At 42.1% G+C, this 25,867-nt stretch overlaps 1 protein-coding gene across 3 annotated transcripts in view; it reads left to right on the top strand.

Moving 5' to 3' along the window:
• The window catches only part of LOC124140836 (annulin-like), a 45,300-nt gene that overhangs the window by 7,834 nt on the left and 11,599 nt on the right, over positions 1 to 25,867 (top strand). Inside the window, exons 1-8 of one of the 3 annotated variants that reach the window (XM_046508615.2) lie at positions 10,489 to 10,556; positions 16,203 to 16,334; positions 18,844 to 18,992; positions 21,129 to 21,380; positions 22,403 to 22,678; positions 23,711 to 23,829; positions 24,701 to 24,814; positions 25,333 to 25,507. In XM_046508615.2, the coding sequence (XP_046364571.2) occupies positions 10,516 to 10,556; positions 16,203 to 16,334; positions 18,844 to 18,992; positions 21,129 to 21,380; positions 22,403 to 22,678; positions 23,711 to 23,829; positions 24,701 to 24,814; positions 25,333 to 25,507 (1,258 nt within the window). In that variant the 5' untranslated portion in view covers positions 10,489 to 10,515. Of the gene's footprint in view, positions 1 to 10,488; positions 10,557 to 16,202; positions 16,335 to 18,412; positions 18,552 to 18,843; positions 18,993 to 21,128; positions 21,381 to 22,402; positions 22,679 to 23,710; positions 23,830 to 24,700; positions 24,815 to 25,332; positions 25,508 to 25,867 lie in introns of those variants that run through there. The other 2 variants (XM_046508616.2, XM_046508617.2) reach the window with 2 other exon arrangements.

Raw genomic sequence — 25,867 nt, 5'->3', positions numbered from 1 at the left:
ATTTGTTGTTTAACGCCGCACTCAGCAATATTCCAGCTATATGACGGCGGTGTGTAAGTAATCGGGTTTGGACCAGACAATCCAGTGATTAACAACATGAGCATCGATCCACGCAATTGGGATCGATGACATGCATCAACCGAGTCAGCGAGCCTGACCACCCGATCCCGTTAGTCGCCTCTTAATTACGACAAGCATGGTGGCCTTTTACGTCAAGCATCGGTTGCTGAGGACCTATTCTACCCCGGATCTTCACGGGCCTTATCCTATGTTTTCCTCGGGCAATGCGGATTCTTGTGATAGTGAAAGCAATATAGCAAAGCCTTGTCACGTGTCATCCAGGAATAGAAATCGGCGTTTTAGTGTAAATGGATATTAGTGGTACAGCGAAGTCGTGTCTTTTTAAGGCAATCATTCGAAATAGTGTTGGTGTAAAAGGTGGTATAATGAAGTCATATAATTTGATATCATTCAGAAGTTCGGATCAGTATAGAATTACAGTCTGAGTTTTTATCACTGTCGAATTGTCTCGTTGAATCGGCCTCGTTTTCACTCCCGAAACTCTTTCATGGTCTAGTTAAACCAAAGGGAGATAACTCTACGGGACCGACCATTTGATTTTCGCGCGTGCGTGCGTGTGTGTGTGTGTGTTTTGGGGAAGGGGAAAGGGGCTAGATGTTGTTTTGAGACCAGGTATTATTTCATCCACACCTGCACAACCACATAGTTTTTTTAATTCAAAATATGAGCAAAAATATTATTTTATTTTTTTTAAAAACACATTGCAACAATGTAATTTTTGTAGCAGAAATGTCTCTTTCTCCCCAACAATTTGAAGCATAATTATTTTTTTCAAGAATTTTCGGGGACAAGTTATTTTTTCGATAAACTCCCAGGCCCCCATCCCCCAAAAATATCAAATGGACAAAAGCCTTTAACGCATATACCGTAATCATGTTATACACATTAACATGTTACATGTACACAAATATAAGTCAATCCGAATGCCACATGTAAATGGCCTTCTGATCAGATTTACAAAGTGATATTATCTTGCAACATGCAGGTAAAGCTCTGTCACATGCCGGGCAAGGTGAGCAGCCACTCACTGGGTACGCGAGTCGTTACCGCAGTGAAATAGCACTGTACTATGTGATTGCTGATCCGTTACATAGACCCGAGTTCATGCTCTCGGGTGTATGTATTACTTTACTATGTTACTGCCACATGCGAGGTGTTTAATGCAAAGGATAAGTTTGAATAAAACTGTCCTGATTTATCAAATCTAATGAAGACCCGGGGAGCAGTCTAAATATATAACTATACACAGTCTCTGCCATTCACCCACTTCTTACGACAGCCAGTAATAGTGACTCCAGTCATGCCAGCGCTGAAAGCCTATGGTCTTCTCTTCTACACTCAATGAAATCTGTTTCGGCACATGGCCTATAGCTAGTATGATTATTCTCTGGCGTTGACGCTTTATTTTCGCATGAGACCCCTTAGCAGATATGGTTCATGGTTATTGAAAGGCCTTTGTCGCTTTTATTTACAATGTATTCACAGGTATGAGGTTCCATGTAGTGCGCGGCGTCCTTGTCCCTATGGACCAGAAGAACACACGATGTCCGACTGAATGAGCTTGAAACCTGTTATAAAAGTAGAACATAAAGTCAGTGTACTGCTGTGCCGAGACGTTGGGTGTCAGTGAGGTAAAATGAGGGGGCGACCTAAGTAGCCCACCCTGAATAGAGCGTGTCCGTTATATGTGTGTGACGAGTCCAAATTTACTACCCGGAGCCCCGACCTCCTAGGATCCCACCCGGATACCCGCTGTAGCGTCAAGAGTTGGGTACAAAATGTCCGATTAGGAATTGTTTTACCGAACCCCTGTCAAAGAGAGCTGGGGAGATGAAAATGCTTGTGCCGAAGAGCATGGTCGTGTAACCGTTGAAACAGCGGAAAACAATGCCACCTGTACTTTTTGGAGGGCCATAACTCTCTCTATAAAAAGACATAAAGGGAGGGTAGGCTACTCTTGTCACTCCTAAATTCATGTCGCGATAACGCCTCGACATATTTCGCGACACCAAGGGTAAGTTTGTTTAATTAGAAGTTTACCTCCAGCATTTTGTAATTACGATATGTGTGCCCAACCAGTAACCATTTTCTTCATCATTCAATATGTGTTGAATCAAGTATTCGGCATCTAACCCTGCTACCATTCAACAAACCCTGATATCATTCAACCAAGTTAACTAACCCTGATATCATTCAACCAAGTTAACCAACCCTAATGTCAATCAACCAAGTTAACAAACCCTGATATCATTCAACCATATTAACCAACCCTGATATCATTCAACCAAGTTAACCAGCCCTGATATTATTCAACCAGGTTGACTAACCCTGATATCAATCAAACAAGTTAACCAACCCTGATATCATTCAATCAAGTTACCCGACCCTGATATCATTCAGCCAACCCTGATTTCAGTCAACCAAGTTAGCCAACACTGATATCATTCAACAAAGTTAACCAGCCCTAATATCATTCAACCAACCCTAATATCAGTCAACCAAGTTAACCGACCCTGATATCATTCAACAAACCCTGATATCAATCAACCAAGTTAACCAACCCTGATACCATTCAGCCAAGTTAACCAACCCTGATATCATTCAACAAAGTTAACAACCCACATATCATTCAACCGGTCCTGATATCATTCAACCAAGTTCACTATGCCTGATATCAAACAACCACGTTAACCAACCCTGATATCATTCAGTCATATTAACCAACCCTGATATCAATCAAACAAGTTAGCCAACACTGATATCATTCAACAAAGTTAACCAGCCCTAATATCATTCAACCAACCCCGATATCAGTCAACCAAGTTAACCGATCCTAATATCATTCAACCAACCCTGATATCAATCAACCAAGTTAACCAACCCTGATACCATTCAGCCAAGTTAACCAACCCTGATATCATTCAACAAAGTTAACAACCCACATATCATTCAACCGGCCCTGATATCATTCAACCAAGTTCACTATGCCTGATATCAAACAACCACGTTAACCAACCCTGATATCATTCAGTCATATTAACCAACCCTGATATCAATCAAACAAGTTAACCAACCCTGATATCATTCGATCATATTAACCAACCCTGATATCATTCAACAAAGTTAACAACCCACATATCATTCAACCGGTCTTGATATCATTCAACCAAGTTCACTATGCCTGATATCAAACAACCACGTTAACCAACCCTGATATCATTCAGTCATATTAACCAACCCTGATATCAATCAAACAAGTTAACCAACCCTGATATCATTCAATCATATTAACCAACCCTGATATCAATCAAACAAGTTAACCAACCCTGATATCATTCGATCAAGTTAACCGACCCTGATATCAGTCAACCAACCCTGATTTCAGTCAACCAAGTTAGCCAACACTGATATCAGTCAACCAAGTTAACCAGCCCTAATATCATTTAACCAAGCCTGATATCAGTCAACCAAGTTAACCAACCCTGATATCATACAACCAAGTAAACCGATCCTAATATCATTCAACCAACCCTGATATCATTCAACCAGGTTAACCAACCCTGATATCAATCAACCAAGTTAACCAACCCTGATACCATTCAGCCAAGTTAACCAACCCTGATATCATTGAACAAGGTTAACTAACCCTGACATCATTCAACCAGGTTAACCAACCCTGATATCATTCAACCAGGTTGACTAACCCTGATATCAATCAAACAAGTTAACCGACCCTGATATCATTCAACCAACCCCGATTTCAGTCCACCAAGTTAGCCAACACTGATATCATTCGACCAAGTTAACCAGCCCATATATCATTTAACCAAGCCTGATATCAGTCAACCAAGTTAACCGACCCTGATATCATTCAACCAAGTTAACCGACCCTGATATCATTCAACCAAGTTAACCGATCCTAACATCATTCAACCAACCCTGATATCATTCAACCAGGTTAGCCAACCTTGATATCAATCTACCAAGTTAACCAACCCTGATACCATTCAGCCAAGTTAACAAACCTGGTTGATATCATTCAACCAGGTAAGATACCGTTATAACACGTCTTGGTTACACACATGGCGGTCCACAAACGTCCATGCGCCCTGTCAATACTTAGTTGACATAAGTTTATTGTCAGTGGACTTAAAAGTAGTCATCAAGTGCTCTGTATAAGCTGTGCTGAAACCAAAACTGATGTTTACCGTATGGTACTATTCTAAGCGTTTAGCTTTTTTGCCATACATTATTCCTAACTGGTAGTCATAACACTAATGTTGTGTCTAGACAATAGAATCCTTGTGACGTATCAAAGTCACGTGCGACTTTAGTCCTCCAGCGTGTGGGTATCATTCCATGGCTTCCTCTAACGATAAACAACGGAGCATGTTGCTTTCATAGAGGCATATACATTTTCCGATTATTTCTAATCAGTAATGCTTGACGTATGTTCCTCCTTAGATAGGTCACGATACGCTGGTTAGAACAACTGTATGGCTCACGCGAGGTGAGGTGAGGTGAGGTGAAATGGGGTTCAACGTCGAGATTATTGCACTTATATAGCGACGTACATGTATCCAAGGTACTTTTCGCCCCTTAATTACAGGTGTTAATTGGTGTTAATTAACCGGAGTGTAACAGTCGTTACCTCCTCACCTGTACCACGGTAATCCCCTCGTTCTTGTTGCTGACAGACTGGGATGTTACGAGAGGTACAATGTCAGTACCCGAGGGCCGTGGACCTATTACCGTAGTTCCTCCAACAAGCACAAAGAGTGATCTTTGTTTAACAGCTTTTATTCCCACTTTGTGTTGCCGGTCAACCCACTCTATTTGTCACTTCATTATGAGTCTTCGGCCGCAATGCTTCAGTCTCAGTCGAAATGCTGGTGCCTAGGTTTGTTTCTGGTTCGAAAGATCGTGACAACAAGCCGAGAGCGGAGCACCAGTCCAGATGTAGTCTCCCCAGCCGCAGCCGCTACCTAGCCGCTCTCTTGCCGTCTCTAGCCGTTCTCTATTCGTTCTTAGCCGACCTTGATTTGGGGCTTTTGCCCCTTTTTAAACCGGTACCTACGTCACAGCTCTACTCATTTTTCCATCTATCATTGGTCAGCCACCTTTCCCCCCTACACTAGATCATTCTAACCCACTCTTATCTAATAACCAGCACCTTATTCGGACTTGCCATGATGTAGCTTCTCACCCTTTTGGAATTCGAACTATTCCCCCCCAATACCATATATGTCTCAAGACCCTGACGTTTCCGTCCCTCTCATCTCTGTTCCACTTGTTTTTCATTAATGTATAGCCCTCGACCTACTACCCTCACCCCTGGTTACTCGTGGCCAAGTATGCTCCCGTAGTCTTCAACTATCAGAGCTGCCCGTCTCCTATATCTATATCAATGTGTTATGTTTACATCTTACTGGTTTCAACTCCTCTTCTTGACCTTTATATACAATCACGTAGGTGCCCTAATGAATTGTTAATTACTTTAATTAGTTGTTAATTACTGTACTTTTATGCCTATAATACGACCCCCGTTCTGGCGAAGAGTGTGTCCCCACACTCTGAGATGGTGCCAATTCTTGTTATATTATCTGGTATATATTCCCTCTTATTTCTATGACCTATTGATTTAACTACCCTTTAATTATCTAAATATGTATTACGCTTTCATGCCTATAATACATGCACGTGTCTGTGTTGCTCTTTGTACTAGTCCGGACTTATTCTTAATTCGGTTTTAAGTGCTAGCCAAGTGTCATAAATATTTCCATGCCACCTTGACATCTTTGTAATGTTACTTCTGCGGCGTAAAACAGCACTCACGCACCTGCCGATGTCGAGCAGCTCTTCTGCTTTATTGTTTATTCGTTGGTCTGTTGTTCATATGTTGTGTATAAAATGTCCAGGAACAGTGATGCCGATGTCGTTTATTAACCCCAACAGCTAAATCCCTCAATTTCTCTCAGAGAAATAAAACAGCTAGCGTCCTGATGCATGATACGATTCCACCATTGAAACTTGGTAACACATTTAAAATTTATTCGTTCCACATTTTCAGACCTGAATACTTTGTCTATGTGGTGGCAAAGGTAATATACTGAAATATATATGTCATCGTTATTTGATTGTGATTCAGGGACCCATGCTTATGATATACAGTAAACTACGTTTATAACGAACACGCTTATAACGAACTGACGGATATAACGAACTTTCTTTTTTGGTCCCGGCAATTTGCTTTATATATACTGTACACATGCATATTACGAACTACGGTTATAACGAACTAGAATTAGAGCACGCTTTGAGTTCGTTATATGCGTAGTTTACTGTACAGGCGGAATCGTAAGCCTTTAGCCGACATTTCCTTTAATTTACGATTGGCACTTGGATAACCGGCTGGTTCCCATTTTGTCGGACGCTATTGTTGTGGTATAAACCTACCGGAGCATGATAATCCCTTAAACAATGGTGGATTAAACTAAAGTCTGCTTCCTAGTATGACGTCTAACATAGAAACAAAATCGGTAAATTGCATCAGTATGTTTTACTGCATAATTTATAGCTCAATCATTGCATGAATAAAGAACCATATATATCCATCATTATAGTACACGATAAACATGGCATAACCAGTTGAAGGAGCACTACAAGATATACAGACTGAATTTACATGCAATACCCACATAACGGCCGTTCACTATTATTGTACAGTACTAAAGTAAGCCGCTCTTTGTTGGAGAACGTACCGGTATGTCGCATACAATGATTACTTCTGTGAACCTTCGCTGACACATAAAATCCGATTAAATTGTTCTTATTTGCAATGTAAGCTATTGCTGCCCTTGCTCGTTGGGTGACAGAGATGTAGGTGATTGCGGTAAGGTAAGCTAACCATACCCTTAAGTTCAAACAAAATGTATGGCACATGTACTCAACGACATGGTCGCTGTATTTTCAGATCTCGATCTATATATGTTACAGGAAACAAGTATAATCAGTGATTAAGTCTGATGACTGAAAATTTCAGTGATTATGTCTAATAACTGATTCACTCGGTGGTTATGTCTAATTACTGAAATCTTCAGTAATTAGACATAATCACTGAAATGAACCAAGGGATTTTATACTTGTTTACTGAAAGCATATTCCTGCCTTTTCATAATAACTTGTGAGAAGGCTTCATAATCCTGTCCTAAGCCAATCAGGCAAACACATATAAATGGTACACCTTGACCAGATACCTCACACTTTGACTATGGAGCCTCACGATACATTCAGAGATGCTGAGTTTAACCGAAGTGGTAAACGTCTGAGACCTGCATCACTTCGGGCTTTCCTCCCACATTAAGCTGACACGCCGCGATATAACTGGAATACTGTTAAAAGCGGCGTTAAACCCAACTCACCCACTCACTAATTTGGAATCATAGTTGTGTTTCGGCGACTGTTTTCAGCCTTGTAATGTTCTGAAAACTGTTGTAATCTTTTAGTCAAATCCAATTTTCATGGGCATACTTTCTGTACTAAGCAGTTTCATTGGCCACTCTCTGACCAATTAAGCCTTATAACCCGCGGTAGAAAATGTCTGGGAATGTGTTGGATGAGGCGATTAAAAAGGATCGTGCCCTCTAAGCGTGGATCGTTGTTCATGTTTTCCGCCATGTGGTAAAACACCATTTCTGCTTACTGTGGCTTTAAACAACATTCACTCACTCACTTCAGAGTATTCAATCTCTCATTGCTTGTATAACATACAAAAGTATTTTCAATTTGAAAGGCAACTATACATAATAAATGCAGATCAGGTATCACGTCAGGTAAAATCAATATATCAGCAGGTTTTAGTTATAACTTATCCTTATATATAGCCTTAATTACTGCATGACGTCGTCATACCGCTATTCGATATTCAAGAAAACATCCTTAATCTCTGGTCCCCTTTTCGCCAGGCGACCTTAGCACTGAGAGGATCGTAACTTCCATACTTTAACATAGAGTAATGCTGGTCCGAAGATCGTGAAACGGAGCCCAAGGCTTCGTTATACCGCTAGTTTCTATTCACACTAACACTCTCCTGTACTGCATGGAAAAATAAACAACCGATAATTGTATTCGCCGTAAACAAATATACCATCAGATTAAAATAGAATCTGTCGGTGTCAAATTTGATCAGATCATAAGGGCGAGATTTCCATACATAATACTGCACGTATGAGCCATGGACGTTACACGATATGTGCAGAACAAACTATCCAAATTACCCATTTCGTTGCAACACTGTGACGTATCAGTGTCACAGTCTTCCTAAATGTTTGCTCATTGTCAATGGAAGTGAGCTCCCTCCTTACGCACAAGTTTTCAATTCCCTGTTTAAAACCAGAATGTGTTGGATCCTTTTTCGAAACTTGACTTTACCAAATATGGTTTCCTAATTTGTTATCAAGTCTTTTCAAACAAATTTATACACCAACTTAACACCAACGTAATTACATATGTCGATAGTTTGAGTTTCATGTTGAAATCATACTCCACGTGACGAGGAGCAATGACCGAACTGAGCTCCAACGATCCGAGAGCTCTGGAATTCGCTGTGCAGATTTGCGTTCCTTAGCCGTACCAGGATCTGCTTCACGTGTGTTGGAAAATGATCGAAAGGCGAAACAATGTTGTTACTCGTAAGATGTACTTAATCATTATGATCAGAAATTACATTCAATAAACTATACTGATCTAAATATCTACAAAATGATCTACATATCTGACCTGTTTGGTCAGAGTGGAATTTGTGTCAGTGGATGGAAAAAGGTCCTTGACATTCCGGAAGTGAACTTAGTCAACTGACGTCACGGTCAAGGCTATAACCCAAATATTTCCGCGACCGACGTCCTTGCACTGTTTGTCATTCGTCGGTTTGACTCATCATATAAAACAAAGTTATACGAAAGGGTTCTTCTCATTGTATCAACATTAACTTCATCTAGTCGATATCTCTGTCTATGATTTTAAATTACAACATTGCAGTTTTCTGTGTATCGTCGCCTGAAGCTTGCATATAAAGCATAAATTCTATTAATTCTGTTATTCATTAAGTCAGTGTGTCCACAGTTCAATGACAGAAACAAGCTACTCTCTGTTGTGAAAGTAAAGAGACAAAACCCTTTCCACATCTAATAGAAATCTCTGCACAAAACAGACTCGATTGTACGACTCCGACCATATCATGAGCATGTGTTTATGAATAGTAATGATACCAGGTGTTCGCGAAAAGGTGATCGTATATTGCCCCACCGGCGGCACCCGTCACAAAAACATGCACAGGCAAGTCAATTGTTCACCTGAAAAAGCACGGGAACTTATATAACAAATGAAAATAGGGAAATGTCCTCCTCATTTGAAATCCAAAAGTTACATTTTGATAACATTGCAGAAATACGACTTCTTGTTAGTATTCGGTTAACAAGATGAAAGAAGCGCTGTAATGTTTAGACAAGCCTTTGCCTTATTGTGACAGACTCAACAAAGTCAGCTTTACCCTTCCCTTTTATTGGGGATGTGAAGTAACAGATACCCTCACGTAACTAGAAACAGTACGTTGGAAAACTGATATAAGTTCAGTGTCTGTTCGAGAGCGTTGGCGTCACGTCCCGACAGAGACCTTGTTCCCCCTGACACCACTCCCACATGATAATCTGTTTCCGACACATTGTTGTATGGGGAGGGACTCGCTACAGTACCGACCTAATATACGTACCGCTACCTATCTACAATTACATTCTCACGTCTTGGTATGACGTGGCTGTAGGGGTCCAGTTCTAAGCGCACATATTTCATAGGAAACTACTTCAAGTTTACGCAAGGGAGACTTCGTGCCGACTTTTTGTGCTAACCCCTCATAAAAAATGGTAAACATTAAGTTAGATGAGTGGATTACAAGAAATTAACCTTTAAATCTTTCCTACTGTTTTGCGATTCTAGATTTCCTTTAATAAGAATGGTGCATGCAAAACTAGAGCAATGATAATTTTTTTAAATAAAAAAATCCCTTAACCTTTGTCATGAGTAGTTGTAAAGTGAGTTAATACTGTAGGTTAATGTACTCCATAGACAGCACTAGCCCAGCTATATCACGTCAGCCAATAACAGAATCTAAGTCTGCCAATCCAATGGTTGAAAGCATGAACACCGATTAACGCAATCGGGGCACAATGACCAACTAACGGCAAATCACATAGTGAACCCTGATGAGTCGACACGTACTTGGTACTAGAAGTTAGATTCTGCTTATTTTGTACAAATGACCACGGTGAGCACGTCAGCGGTAATTGTTTCTGAGCGGCACTGTACACGGGAAGTGGAACTCGCTATATATGAGAGTGTGACACCTCGACTTTACACACCTAATGTGTAGAAAGCATCACCATGTGGAACCGTAATGTATACAGTGCCAACAGCTGCAGCAGGTGAGACCGCTTTACGTAACAATTGACGGATGTCTTTATTGATACCTGTGGGTGTTCTGGTACTACACGACACGTGCATGCACGGCGCTGTATGAGTGTTATAATCTTGGACGCGACGTTAAACCCCATTTCACCTCTCCTCTTGTACTACACGTGAAAATAACACTTTGTATGAACAATGGAACCTATAAAAGTATTAGTTAGGTTCTGACGTGCCTCGGTTGCTAGTTCTGGTATGTTGGACTGATGTTATAACACTACCATGTGGTCACCTCCTATTGTCCCAAAATAGCATAATATAGCACAACTGGATAAATCGACCGAGGCAGGTGTCGAAGTAAATCAGCTCTTGCTATAACAAACCCCGGAACAGGCTCGACATCATTGTGGTGTGTTTATTCACTCACATAGTAACGTCAACAACCACTGCCATGGGATAAGAACTGGTTTCATGAAACACGACTTTTCACGCTTTCCATCTTCGTTATAACCATGCCCATGTCGGACGGAGGGAAGTTATAGTTGGTTGAATCGGTTATACGTTATCTCTCGCCTTCCCCGTCCCATACCTATGTTCCCAATGTTGCTGTCGATCGATTAATTTCCCTCTTTCGTCCTTATTCTATGCCCATGTCCAGTTTAAACATATTTTATGCTCATGAAAAGGATTGGGCACAAGTTATCACAACTTAGAACGCCCTCTCCAAAAGATTTACATGTGTCATTATTTACAATTAATACATTAATCTTTCGTCCTTATCCCATGCCTATGTTCCCAATAATGCTGTCGATCCATTACTTTCCCTCTTTCGTCCTTATTTCATGCCTATGTTCCCAATGTTGCTGTCGATCCATTACTTTCCCTCTTTTGTCCTTATTCTATGCCTATGTTCCCAATGTTGCTGTCGATCCATTACTTTCCCTCTTTCGTCTTTATTCTATGCCTATGTTCCCAATGTTGCTGTCGATCCATTACTTTCCCTCTTTCGTCCTTATTCTATGCCTATGTTCCCAATGTTGCTGTCGATCCATTACTTTCCCTCGTTCGTCCTTATTCTATGCCTATGTTCTCAATGTTGCTGTCGATCCATTACTTTCCCTCTTTCGTCCTTATTCTATGACTATGTTCCCAATGTTGCTGTCGATCCATTACTTTCCCTCTTGCGTCCTTATTCTATGCCTATGTTCCCAATGTTGCTGTCGATCCATTACTTTCCCTCTTTCGTCCTTATTCTATGCCTATGTTCCCAATGTTGCTGTCGATCCATTACTTTCCCTCTTTCGTCCTTATTCTATGCCTATGTTCCAAATGTTGCTGTCGATCCATTACTTTCCCTCTTTCGTCCTTATTCTATGCCTATGTTCCCAATGTTGCTGTCGATCCATTACTTTCCCTCTTTCGTCCTTATTCTATGCCTATGTTCCCAATGTTGCTGTCGATCCAGTACTTTCCCTCTTTCGTCCTTATTTCATACCTATGTTCCCAATGTTGCTGTCGATCCATTACTTTCCCTCTTTCGTCCTTATTCTATGCCTATGTTCCCAATGTTGCTGTCGATCCAGTACTTTCCCTCTTTCGTCCTTATTTCATACCTATGTTCCCAATGTTGCTGTCGATCCATTACTTTCCCTCTTTTGTCCTTATTCTATGCCTATGTTCCCAATGTTGCTGTCGATCCATTACTTTCCCTCTTTCGTCCTTATTTCATGCCTATGTTCCCAATGTTGCTGTCAATCCATTACTTTCCCTCTTTCGTCCTTATTCTATGCCTATGTTCCCAATGTTGCTGTCGATCCATTACTTTCCCTCTTTCGTCCTTATTCTATGCCTATGTTCCCAATGTTGCTGTCGATCCATTACTTTCCCTCTTTCGTCCTTATTCTATGCCTATGTTCCCAATAATGCTGTCGATCCATTACTTTCCCTCTTTCGTCCTTATTCTATGCCTATGTTCCCAATGTTGCTGTCGATCCATTACTTTCCCTCTTTCGTCCTTATTCTATGCCTATGTTCTCAATGTTGCTGTCGATCCATTACTTTCCCTCTTTCGTCCTTATTCTATGACTATGTTCCCAATGTTGCTGTCGATCCATTACTTTCCCTCTTGCGTCCTTATTCTATGCCTATGTTCCCAATGTTGCTGTCGATCCATTACTTTCCCTCTTTCGTCCTTATTCTATGCCTATGTTCCCAATGTTGCTGTCGATCCATTACTTTCCCTCTTTCGTCCTTATTCTATGCCTATGTTCCAAATGTTGCTGTCGATCCATTACTTTCCCTCTTTCGTCCTTATTCTATGCCTATGTTCCCAATGTTGCTGTCGATCCATTACTTTCCCTCTTTCGTCCTTATTCTATGCCTATGTTCCCAATGTTGCTGTCGATCCAGTACTTTCCCTCTTTCGTCCTTATTTCATACCTATGTTCCCAATGTTGCTGTCGATCCATTACTTTCCCTCTTTCGTCCTTATTCTATGCCTATGTTCCCAATGTTGCTGTCGATCCAGTACTTTCCCTCTTTCGTCCTTATTTCATACCTATGTTCCCAATGTTGCTGTCGATCCAATACTTTCCCTCTTTCGTCCTTATTCTATGCCTATGTTCCCAATGTTGATGTCGATCCAGTACTTTCCCTCTTTCGTCTTTATTTTATACCTATGTTCCCAATATTGCTGTCGATCCATTACTTTCCCTCTTTCGTCCTTACTTCATGCCTATGTTCCCAATGTTGCTGTCGATCCACGTTTTGCCTCTTGCGAACTTATTCTATGCCTATGTTCCAATGTTGCTGTCGATCCATTACTTTCCCTCTTGCGTCCTTATTCTATGCCTATGTTCTCAATGTTGCTGTCGATCCATTACTTTCCCTCTTTCGTCCTTATTCTATGCCTATGTTCCCAATGTTGCTGTCGATCCATTACTTTCCCTCTTTCGTCCTTATTCTATGCCTATGTTCCCGATGTTGCTGTCGATCCAATACTTTCCCTCTTTCGTCCTTATTCTATGCCTATGTTCCCAATGTTGCTGTCGATCCATTACTTTCCCTCTTGCGTCCTTATTCTATGCCTATGTTCCCAATGTTGCTGTCGATCGATTAATTTCCCTCTTTCGTCCTTATTCTATGCCCATGTCCAGTTTAAACATATTTTATGCTCATGAAAAGGATTGGGCACAAGTTATCACAACTTAGAACGCCCTCTCCAAAAGATTTACATGTGTCATTATTTACAATTAATACATTAATCTTTCGTCCTTATCCCATGCCTATGTTCCCAATAATGCTGTCGATCCATTACTTTCCCTCTTTCGTCCTTATTTCATGCCTATGTTCCCAATGTTGCTGTCGATCCATTACTTTCCCTCTTTTGTCCTTATTCTATGCCTATGTTCCCAATGTTGCTGTCGATCCATTACTTTCCCTCTTTCGTCCTTATTTCATGCCTATGTTCCCAATGTTGCTGTCAATCCATTACTTTCCCTCTTTCGTCCTTATTCTATGCCTATGTTCCCAATGTTGCTGTCGATCCATTACTTTCCCTCTTTCGTCCTTATTCTATGCCTATGTTCCCAATGTTGCTGTCGATCCATTACTTTCCCTCTTTCGTCCTTATTCTATGCCTATGTTCCCAATAATGCTGTCGATCCATTACTTTCCCTCTTTCGTCCTTATTCTATGCCTATGTTCCCAATGTTGCTGTCGATCCATTACTTTCCCTCTTTCGTCCTTATTCTATGCCTATGTTCTCAATGTTGCTGTCGATCCATTACTTTCCCTCTTTCGTCCTTATTCTATGACTATGTTCCCAATGTTGCTGTCGATCCATTACTTTCCCTCTTTCGTCCTTATTCTATGCCTATGTTCCCAATGTTGCTGTCAATCCATTACTTTCCCTCTTTCGTCCTTATTCTATGCCTATGTTCCCAATGTTGCTGTCGATCCATTACTTTCCCTCTTTCGTCCTTATTCTATGCCTATGTTCCAAATGTTGCTGTCGATCCATTACTTTCCCTCTTTCGTCCTTATTCTATGCCTATGTTCCCAATGTTGCTGTCGATCCATTACTTTCCCTCTTTCGTCTTTATTCTATGCCTATGTTCCCAATGTTGCTGTCGATCCAGTACTTTCCCTCTTTCGTCCTTATTTCATACCTATGTTCCCAATGTTGCTGTCGATCCATTACTTTCCCTCTTTCGTCCTTATTCTATGCCTATGTTCCCAATGTTGCTGTCGATCCAGTACTTTCCCTCTTTCGTCCTTATTTCATACCTATGTTCCCAATGTTGCTGTCGATCCATTACTTTCCCTCTTTCGTCCTTATTCTATGCCTATGTTCCCAATGTTGCTGTCGATCCAGTACTTTCCCTCTTTCGTCTTTATTTTATACCTATGTTCCCAATATTGCTGTCGATCCATTACTTTCCCTCTTTCGTCCTTACTTCATGCCTATGTTCCCAATGTTGCTGTCGATCCACGTTTTGCCTCTTGCGTCCTTATTCTATGCCTATGTTCCAATGTTGCTGTCGATCCATTACTTTCCCTCTTGCGTCCTTATTCTATGCCTATGTTCTCAATGTTGCTGTCGATCCATTACTTTCCCTCTTTCGTCCTTATTCTATGCCTATGTTCCCAATGTTGCTGTCGATCCATTACTTTCCCTCTTTCGTCCTTATTCTATGCCTATGTTCCCGATGTTGCTGTCGATCCATTACTTTCCCTCTTTCGTCCTTATTCTATGCCTATGTTCCCAATGTTGCTGTCGATCCATTACTTTCCCTCTTGCGTCCTTATTCTATGCCTATGTTCCCAATGTTGCTGTCGATCCATTACTTTCCCTCTTTCGTCCTTATTCTATGCCTGTGTTCCCAATGTTGCTGTAGATCCATTACTTCCCCTCTTTCGTCCTTATTTCATACCTATGTTCCCAATGTTGCTGTCGATCCATTACTTTTCCTCTTTCGTCCTTATTCTATGCCTATGTTCCCAATGTTGCTGTCGATCCATTACTTTCCCTCTTTCGTCCTTATTCTATGCCTATGTTACCAATGTTGCTGTCGATCCATTATTTTCCCTCTTTCGTCCTTATTCTATGCCTATGTTCCCAATGTTGCTGTCGATCCATTACTTTCCCTCTTTCGTCCTTATTCTATGCCTATATTCCCAATGTTGCTGTCGATCCATTACTTTCCCTCTTTCGTCCTTATTTCATGCCTATGTTCCCAATGTTGCTGTCGATCCACGTTTTGCCTCTTGCGAACTTATTCTATGCCTATGTTCCCAATGTTGCTGTCGATCCATTACTTTCCCTCTTGCGTCCTTATTCTATGCCTATGTTCCCAATGTTGCTGTCGATCCATTACTTTCCCTCTTTCGTCCTTATTCTATGCCTATGTTCCCAATGTTGCTGTCGATCCATTACTTTCCCTCTTTCGTCCTTATTTCATATCTATGTTCCGAATGTTGCTGTCGATCCAATATTTACCTCTGTCGTCCCAATGTTGTTGCAGCTTACTCTACCGTTGCCTTACTCCTAGCCTATATTTTCCAATGATATTTCCGACTCAACACCTCTTTACTCGATGCCTAAATCCCCCAAATTTTAGTGTCTAACATATGCTGCGAGTTCACAAATTACCTTTTGTCTCTAGCCGTACTGGGAATCAGCCTTTATTCACCGGCAGCTGCAGCTATTCATCGGGGGCGACTTCGATATCAACATCCTACATCATGTACTCTGCCAGATTCCGAGGAAGCAACAACAACTCAGTCCTTTCAAGAAGGTAGGATACTTCAGCCTCACACACACACGCACACACACACGAGCGCATATACACACACACACAGATACGTATACACACACACACAGATACACACACATACACACACAGAGAGATACATACACATTGATACGTACATACACACATACACACACAGATACAAACACATACACACACAGATATAAACACATACACACGCACACAGATACATACACACACATATACGTACACACACACATCCACACACACAGATACAAACACATACACACACAGATATAAACACATACACACGCACACAGATACATACACACACAGATACGTACACACACACACATCCACACACACAGATACAAACACATACACACACAGATATAAACACATACACACGCACACAGATACATACACACACAGATACGTATACACACACACAGATACACACACATACACACACAGAGAGATACATACACATAGATACGTACATACACACATACACACACAGATACAAACACATACACACACAGATATAAACACATACACACGCACACAGATACATACACACACAGATACGTACACACACACATCCAAACACACAGATACAAACACATACACACACAGATATAAACACATACACACGCACACAGATACATACACACACAGATACGTACACACACACACACATCCACACACACACAGATACAAACACATACACACACAGACATAAACACACACACACACACAGATACACACATAGAGATGCACACATAGACACAAAGACACAGACACACATACTGATACATACACAGATACAAACACATACACACAGATATAAACACATACACACACAGAGAGATACATACACACACAGATACGTACACACACACAGAGATACATTATACAGATACAAACACATACACACAAAGATACACACACAGATATACACACATATACAAACACAGACACACACAGAAATACACACAGAGAGAGATACAGACACAGACACAGACACAGATACACACATAGACACAAAGACACATACACACACACAAATCAAATAGAAACACATATAAACACATACATGCAGACACACAGATACATACACACATATACTCGCATACACGAACAGACACACAGATACATACACAGATACAAACACATACACACACACATTCGCAGACACACACAGACACTCACATACACACATACAATGTATACACCCATCCTTGCACAGACACAGACACAGACACTCACACACAGATACACACACAGACACAGACACTCACAAACAGATACACACACAAACACATACACACATACATTCGCAGACACACACAGACACTCACATACACACGTATACACCCATCCTCGCAGAGACAAACACACAGACACAGACACTCACAAACAGATACACACACAGACACAGACACTCACACACAGATACACACAGACTTACATTGAAAGTCGGCATACATACATGTACCAGTATTCAGCTGAGAATGTGACTATATATATTGCACTGCCGCCAGCTGTTAGTGTGTGAGTGTATATTTGGTGCCCTATATTCAAGTTCTACTGCAGTTTGAGACCCAGGGACTCATGGTAGGTGACACGCGCTTAATTAAATACTGCTTACACATTATTATTACACGAGGACACGGGACACAAGCACTCTTTAAGACGACCTGAATGTATTGGCTTAGTGTGTACGACCACTGAACAAGTGAGTACATATTGTTTAACGCCGCAGTCAGCAGTATTTTAGCCATATGAGTACGGTAAATAATCCACCCACCCACCACGGCGTATCACAGAGACAATGTTGACAGCGAGTGGGTCTCCTCCAGGCAGCACCAACGATACAGAATGGTATAAACAAGCAGATTATCTTAAAATGGATTAGTCCACCCATGAGTGGCTGAAATAATGAGCTTTATGCCATCCGATCACGTGGTCGGCATCACGTCACAGATCCTGACCGAAGCTCTATAGTGGGCTATTACGGGCCATGTGACCTCTCCTGTTAGTAACATACACATTATGTTGGACGCCCTGCCGGACTGTAGCAGCGCTGGTTGTGTGTCTGCTTGTACTAGAAGTGACTAATGTTGATTTTATAGTGCTACCCCACTGAGATACCAGGAATACCCAACAGGAATACCCAACTCAGACGCTGTATACTGACGCTCTACCACTAGACCCCGGGGACGGTCTGAATATGAGAGAGTGGGTGTTAAGCCACTTTAAGCAATATTTCAGCAATATCACAGCAGGGCACATAAAAATATGACGACAACCTGATGTCATTGACTGTTATGTTTGTTTGTTTGTTTGTTCGTGCGTCTGTAGGGTGGCCTAGTGGATAGAGCATCAGCTTGCTGCGACGAAAGCCCAGTTTCGATTCCCCACATGGAGCAATACGTTAAGCCTATTTCTTGTCGACCTAGCCTTTATGTTGATGGAATATTGCTAAATTATATATGCATAATTCATATTTACTTCGTCAATGTTTGTTCAGGTCTCGCAGGATGCGCAGGATGAACTACTCAAGGTCACTCCGGGCCTACAACAGCGTCAGAGTCAGGCCTCGTGCATCAGAGCGTGACGAGAAGTTCCTACCCCCGGCCGACCCCAGCAAGGAGAAAGAGATAATTATACGCCATCAAGGTAACCACTGCGTTGCATGGTTGCACACTTGTGCAGAAAAGTGCTACTGAACTGATCAATAATAATGCCATATTTATAATGCCATAAATCTACATCCTAAAGTATGCCCGATGCGCTACATTGTAACCCCGTTCAGTGGATCTCAGTCTGCACTCGAATTTCATTCTCATCTCCCTGGTGAGTATACAACCCGAGCTACTTTATCAGCTACTTTATACCTAGAAGGTTAACAGTCACATTACAATCTCATCCTACTGGGTATTTTACCAGTTCAAGTTTGGCATTGAAAATAATTTAGGGGCGGTGACGTAGCCTTGTTGTTAAAGCTTCGATCGTCACGACGAAGGCTCGGTTTCGATTCCTCACATGGTTACAATGTGTGAAACACAATGCTGGTGTCCCCCGCTGTGATATTGCTGAAATGTTGCTAAACGCCGCTTAAAAGCATAGTTTTACTCATTCACTGAAAAAAATATATTATCTTTTCGAATAGTTTGCCAAGATAGGTGTTATCTATATTTACGTCTTGTGGAACAGCATAACACAACTTGAAATCGTGCTTATAATCTTTCTTATAACCGTTAGTATTTTAGTATTTTAGTTTTACTTGAATGTACGAGTATAACCAAACTGATTACAGCACTTGGCAAATATAGTCATGGTATAGTGGAGATCATTAGCATTGTGCGCAGTATTACTAACCATGTTTCTTTCAAAATATCTAGCTTTAATGAGTGAGTTGTGTTTAACGCTGCTTTTAACAGTAATCCAGTTATATCACAGCGTGTCAGCTTAATGTGGGAGGAAAGCCCGAAGTGATGCAGGTCTCAGACGTTTACTACTTCGGTGAAACCCATGGGCACGGTTATGGTGCTGACAAACCTAGAAACATAATCGAGGCGAACCGGGATTCGAACCCACAATCATAGGTTTCTGGCCCAAGGGATGCAACTCTGCACAGCGAATCGCGGCGCCTTAGATGACTGGGCCACCCGTGCCCCCTCTAGCTTTAAAAGAAGACTTCTAGGAGACCTGTGAAGATTCGGGTTATCGTGTTCCTTCAACAAACCATGCTTGTCGTAAGAGGCGACTGACGGGATCGAGTGGTCAAGCTCGCTGACTTGATTGATGCATGTCATCGTATCTTAATTTCGTAGATCGATGCTCATGATAACAATCACTGTATAGTCTGGTCCAGATATGTTTAACGGATCAGCTTTGCAATAGTGTTGATGTATTTTCGGTGAGAACCACAAACTTAGAAACCGAATAACCGCCATATTTACTTGTTGAAATTCAAGGGTAGAATAATTCTCCTGGTCCTAATATTGGTTCCTGGTGAGGAGGCATGGGCACAATGGCTCACGGCGCCCGTGTTTGTTCCCCGTTTGGACTTCAAGAGGCACAGTTGGTCTCCCAAGGCCCTATGCTTGTTCACTATGAAGATGATACTTTTAGGCATATTATGTATGGGGGCGTCTTGCATGATGATATATCAGCCAGGGACGGTCCTATTAAGACGACGACATCACTTTGCAGACCACGGGTTTATATTTTAAGATAGAGCTTGATGACAACAATGTTAATAAATTTCGATAATTTTTTTAATTTTATTTTTATTTTTTTTAAAGATATCTGCATCCTTTATTAATACAAACAAGACAAACATTAACCATCAGGGTGTAATTATCTTTAAAAATACTGTTGTGATAAGAAACAGAAGAGCATTATCTTATAATTACGGATGCATGTTCAAAGGAATAGTTCTATTGAGTGATAACGTGTTATGGTCGAAAACACTGTTAATTGTCCTACCCGTCTATGAATGTTAATGCATAGGCATCAATGCTTTTTCATAACCAGTCGTTGTACTCTCCTGGTTGACAAATGTTGTATCTGTGTTGCAACTGTTCATTGCCCTTCCTCTCTGAGCGCGCTGTGTGCCTTACCTTTTATCGTGGGTTCGAATCCAAGATTCATCCTGACTACGTTTCTAGGTATTTCAGCTCGTGCGAGGAAAACGTTTAAGACGTCAAGAGCTTACAAATCATGCTTTAAATGCAATACTGTTCAAAGCAACGTTTAACCAGTGTCACTCGCTAATTCATTCCTTTGTCGTCTATGTTTCATCTCCAGAGGAAACAGTGCCGAAGAAGACAGAAGTTGAGAAGGTGGAACTGGAGACGAAGCTTCACGTCACCGGAGTCGACCTGCACTTCGCCGAAAATGCCAAGGAACACCACACGGACATGTACGCATGCGCGAAGGAATCCGAAGGGAGACAAGCAGAGCTGGTTCTCCGTAGAGGTCAAGAGTTCAAGATGACCATCACCTTCGATAGGCCATATGACATCAAGAAGAATGACATCACGCTGTTGTTCAATTTAGGTAAGTTACACAGAACAATGACGTCACGGTGTCGGATACATCACATGGAGGAAGGATGTTAACATAAAACAATAATATACTGAATAGAAATATATACAAAGATAAATATACATGGATTGAACTCTTAATACGGACCACTTGCCACAAGACCCGTGAAGATCCGTGGTAGAAGAGGTCTTCAGCAACCCATGCTTGCTGTAAAAAGCGACTATGCTTGTCGTAAGAGGCGATTAACGGGATCGGGTGGTCAGGCTCGCTGACATGGTTGAAACATGTCATCGATCCTAATTGCGTGGATCGATGCTCATGATATCATCACTGGATTGTCTGGTCGAGACACGATTATTTACAGACCCCTGGAATATCGCTGAGTGCGGCGTTAAACAACAAACAAACAAAACACTTACAGGTATACAAGACGAAATTGGTATATAGTTACAGACATGACGTCATTAAGGAGCATACTATGATGATGAAGATATATGTTCTTGCAAAAGTGAGTGAGTGAGTGAGTTTGGTTTTACGCCGCTTTTTGCAATATTCCAGCAATATCACGGCGGGGAACACCAGAAATGGGCTTCACACATTGTACCCATGTCGGGATTCGAACCCGGGTCTTCGGCGTGACGAGCGAACGCTTTAACCAATAGGCTACCCGACCGCCCGTTCTGGTAAAAGAGGGGGCACGGGTGGCCCACTCGTCTAAGGCGCCGCGATTCGCTGTGCAGAGTTGCGTCCCTTGGGCACGCCAGAAACCTATGATTGTGGGTTCGAATCCCGGTTCGCCCCAATTATGTTTCTAGGTTTGTCAGCACCATACCCGTGCTCGTGGGTTTCACCGAAGTGGTAAACGTCTGAGACCTGCATCACTTCGGGCTTTCCTCCCACATTAAGCTGACACGCCGTGATATAACTGGAATACTGTTAAAAGCGGCGTTAAACCCAACTCACTCACTCTGGTAAAAGAGCGGCGCATGTCTTATTACTGTAAAATAACTATCAACCAAACTAACATATGACAGGTGACGAGTACAAACCAAACAACAGACTGAACGAGAAGTTCCGGGTAGACGAAACTGGGGCCACCAAATACAAGCCAAAGAAGTGGGGTGCGACTGTGATCAGTCAGGAGGGAAACACCCTCACACTGTCCGTCTTCGTCCCCGCAACCACGCCTATCGGGGAGTGGGAGTTCGCTATCAGGACTATCGTGGACGTCAAGGACGGAAAGGATCAAATCTGGCAGTACAACCACACAGAGGACTACATCAACATCATCTTCAACCCATGGTGTAAAGGTGAGGAAACAACATGCTCTGCTTCTTTCTTCAAAAACAACCCTTGAGGTTCGGGTTGCAATAGGTCCCCATGGCCCATTTTCTATGTCGCACGAAGATCAGGTAACGAGTTTTGGGACTATCCTCTATATCACCGATAAACCAGTGATAGATATTATGAGCGTCCCAACCCGTCAGGGTACGATGACACACGATCAAGTCCCATGACATCCTTTATATCTCCAGGGCTAGCATTTCGGTAAACCTACACTGATCCCTGGACACATCCCCATGGTTCTCGCAATCTTAAATTATCTGCCCTTGATTTCCATTTTCCAATTTGATTGGCTCCACTACTAGGTCTAACGTACCAATCAGAATGCGAGTTACAAACCAGCCTCAATGTTGGGTTGACAATATCAACAACATGGCGGCAAGTCCTATTGATTGCGATCGAGTTTACGAGAATTTCAACATTGAAAAACTGACAGGAATGTATGTCCATTAAGACTGGCGGTGGCTTTGGTTTCTAGGTAATACGAGTTAGCTCCCTTACCATATCCCTTATGTTGACGTTTGATTGGTCGGTAACATGCTAATGAATATCAAGGGCAGGTAATTTGAGATTGCGAGAACCACGGGGAATGGTCCAGGGGTTAGTGAAGGTTTACCGAAATGCTTACCCTGGGTATGTATACATAAAAAAGGATGTCTTGGGACTTGATCGTGTGTCATCGTACCCTGGAGGGTTGGGACGCTCATGATATCTATCACTGGTTTATTGGTCCACACTCGATTATTTACATTTCGCCGTAATATAGCTGGAATATATTGCCGATTTTAAGAATAGGTGTTACTTTTGAAAACTGAACATTAAGTGATCTGGTTAAAAAACTCCCGTCGTATACCGACAGTGAAACTTTTACTGTCAAATTGGTATATCCGCTTGCAGGCTGTCTTGATGTATATGAAGTTTTTAATATTGCTAAAAAAAACATTCAATGAATTGTTTACAAAATGAAATTTAGTGGACGCATGTGGTATATCTAACAGAGGACTGGGTGTACATGGAGGACGATGTCTGGAGGACTGAGACGGTCCTCAACGACAACGGCACCCAGTACTACGGCAGCTTCAGAAAGGTCGGCGTCAGATCGTGGGCCTACAACCAGGTAAGCGGGACAGAGTACCACTTGCACAAAGCGATCTTAGCGCTATACGATTATCGTTAGTCTGTGTTAGAGTAATGTAGCCCCACGATCGCTTTGTGCAAGTGGACCCAGTTCTTTAACATGAGGTTATGATAATCGTGGCGCTTCGACCGCTTCGTGATCACGACCCTCCTATATTTTTTTTGATATGTGAAGGGGCATTCCTTCCTGCGTGGTAGCAGGAGATACTATCGTCGTTACGAGCACCTCATTGAAAAGTCATTGGACAAATATGCTACCTCACTTTTGATATTTGTATCTTCCATGAGCCACAAAACTGATTCTCATAATATGTCATGTATATTTAGAGAAAGTGATTGTCCCTATCAAATGTTGATTACTATATAAAAGTGCCCCATCAGTATAATATTCTGCGGGAGCCTGGGATTTTTGTTAGAGACAGGATTATGTTTACGGAAACTGCTTCAAAACTCGCAATTCTTCTCTGTGTGAGGAGGAGCCGACCAATTTTATCACAACAAAACATTATTTCCACGGCATCCAGCAGGAGAAATTATTTGTTTCTTTTCAAAGCACACCCCCATCCACCGACGCCCAGAATATCAAAATGATCGGTACCTAAGACAATCGTTCCATAAATGGGCATGGAATCTCTTCCTAAAAGATCTTCCTTAAAGACTTCAATATGTTTAAGCACTAATGAATTTGAGAAATGTCCCTGCATCAGATCAATCAACCCGGTCTAGTCGGGTTAAGACTGTTACGACCCCGCAGTGAAATAGTCTACTGTTTAGGAGTCTGTTGTGCAATTGGGCAGCTCTGTAAGTCCTTGTTCATCTGTAAAGCTAGTTTATTCACGACCATGTTTCAGTTCAATTACGGTATCCTGGATGCTGCTCTCCACCTCGTGCGGAAAGCTTTCGGGTTCAAGGCCACACCCGCTATGGCAAGCCCAGTGAAGGTCTCCAGGATGATCGCAGGGATTGTGAGTTTCAATAGTGTCACACACACGCGCGCACACACACGCGCGCGCGCACCCACGCACGCACGCACACGCACACACACACACACACACACTTGCATGGTGTTCAACGAATGATCGGCTCGGAAACAATATCTGTGTCTGGCTGCATGGCATCTCAGTGTGAAACAGTCATAAGTCTGGTCTAGTACCAGCAGCCACACATACACAGCAAAACAAGTGTAGGTTGATAGCTTCCCACTTTGAATCCGACCCAAATCCGGCCCGGATTCCTTCCGGAAATCTTTCCAAAAAATGCCAAAATGTTGGGGGTGCATTTTAGTCAATAAAGGGGGAAACACATAAAAGATTATATGAAAGTTACCAAGAAAATTTAAAGTTGTTGAAGGTATCCTGAAGGTTTCCGGAAAACGGAAACCTACACTTTTTCTACTGTGATACCCTTGCATACACGTCACTATATAAGCACACACAGGTGACCAAGCATATCACTAACTACGAGAGTGTGCCTGGTGTTGCAGGTGAACGCCCCCGACGACGGCGGGGTCCTGGTGGGCAACTGGAGCGGCGACTACACCGGCGGCTGCAAGCCCACCGTCTGGCAGGGCAGCGAGAAGATCCTGCTGGAGTACATGAAGACCGGGAAACCAGTGCGGTACGGCCAGTGCTGGGTGTTCTCAGCGGTCACCACAGCTGGTAGGTCAAGCATGGTTCTGCTTCCTCTTTACTAGCGGTGGCTCCCTTAAGGTTTCGGGGATGAACTGGTCCCAAGAGCACAATGCCGGTCGTGAAAATACAGTCAGTATGGAGCGGTTACTAGTATCATGTGTGGCATTGTGAATTGTCACTGCTGGGGTCAAGACAAGCGTTCTACTCACTCATGTCATCACTGATCACACCTGCAAGTCCAGACAGACGCAACCCAACACGGTGTCTTTGCTCTTTGCGACTGCATCAAAGGCCGACACGAGCCAGCGCGCACGTATTGTTTTGGCTGAAGTACTTTACTCAGCGCTAATAAGCGGTGCTATTTGGTGTGTGATTGGATTAATGTAA

The sequence above is a fragment of the Haliotis rufescens genome, unplaced genomic scaffold, assembly GCF_023055435.1.
Source record: "Haliotis rufescens isolate VD_foot unplaced genomic scaffold, xgHalRufe1.0.p SCAF_17, whole genome shotgun sequence".
NCBI classification, from domain to species: domain Eukaryota; kingdom Metazoa; phylum Mollusca; class Gastropoda; order Lepetellida; family Haliotidae; genus Haliotis; species Haliotis rufescens.
The sequence above is the reverse complement of the archived record's forward strand: the minus strand, read 5'-3'. Positions and strand labels throughout refer to the sequence as shown.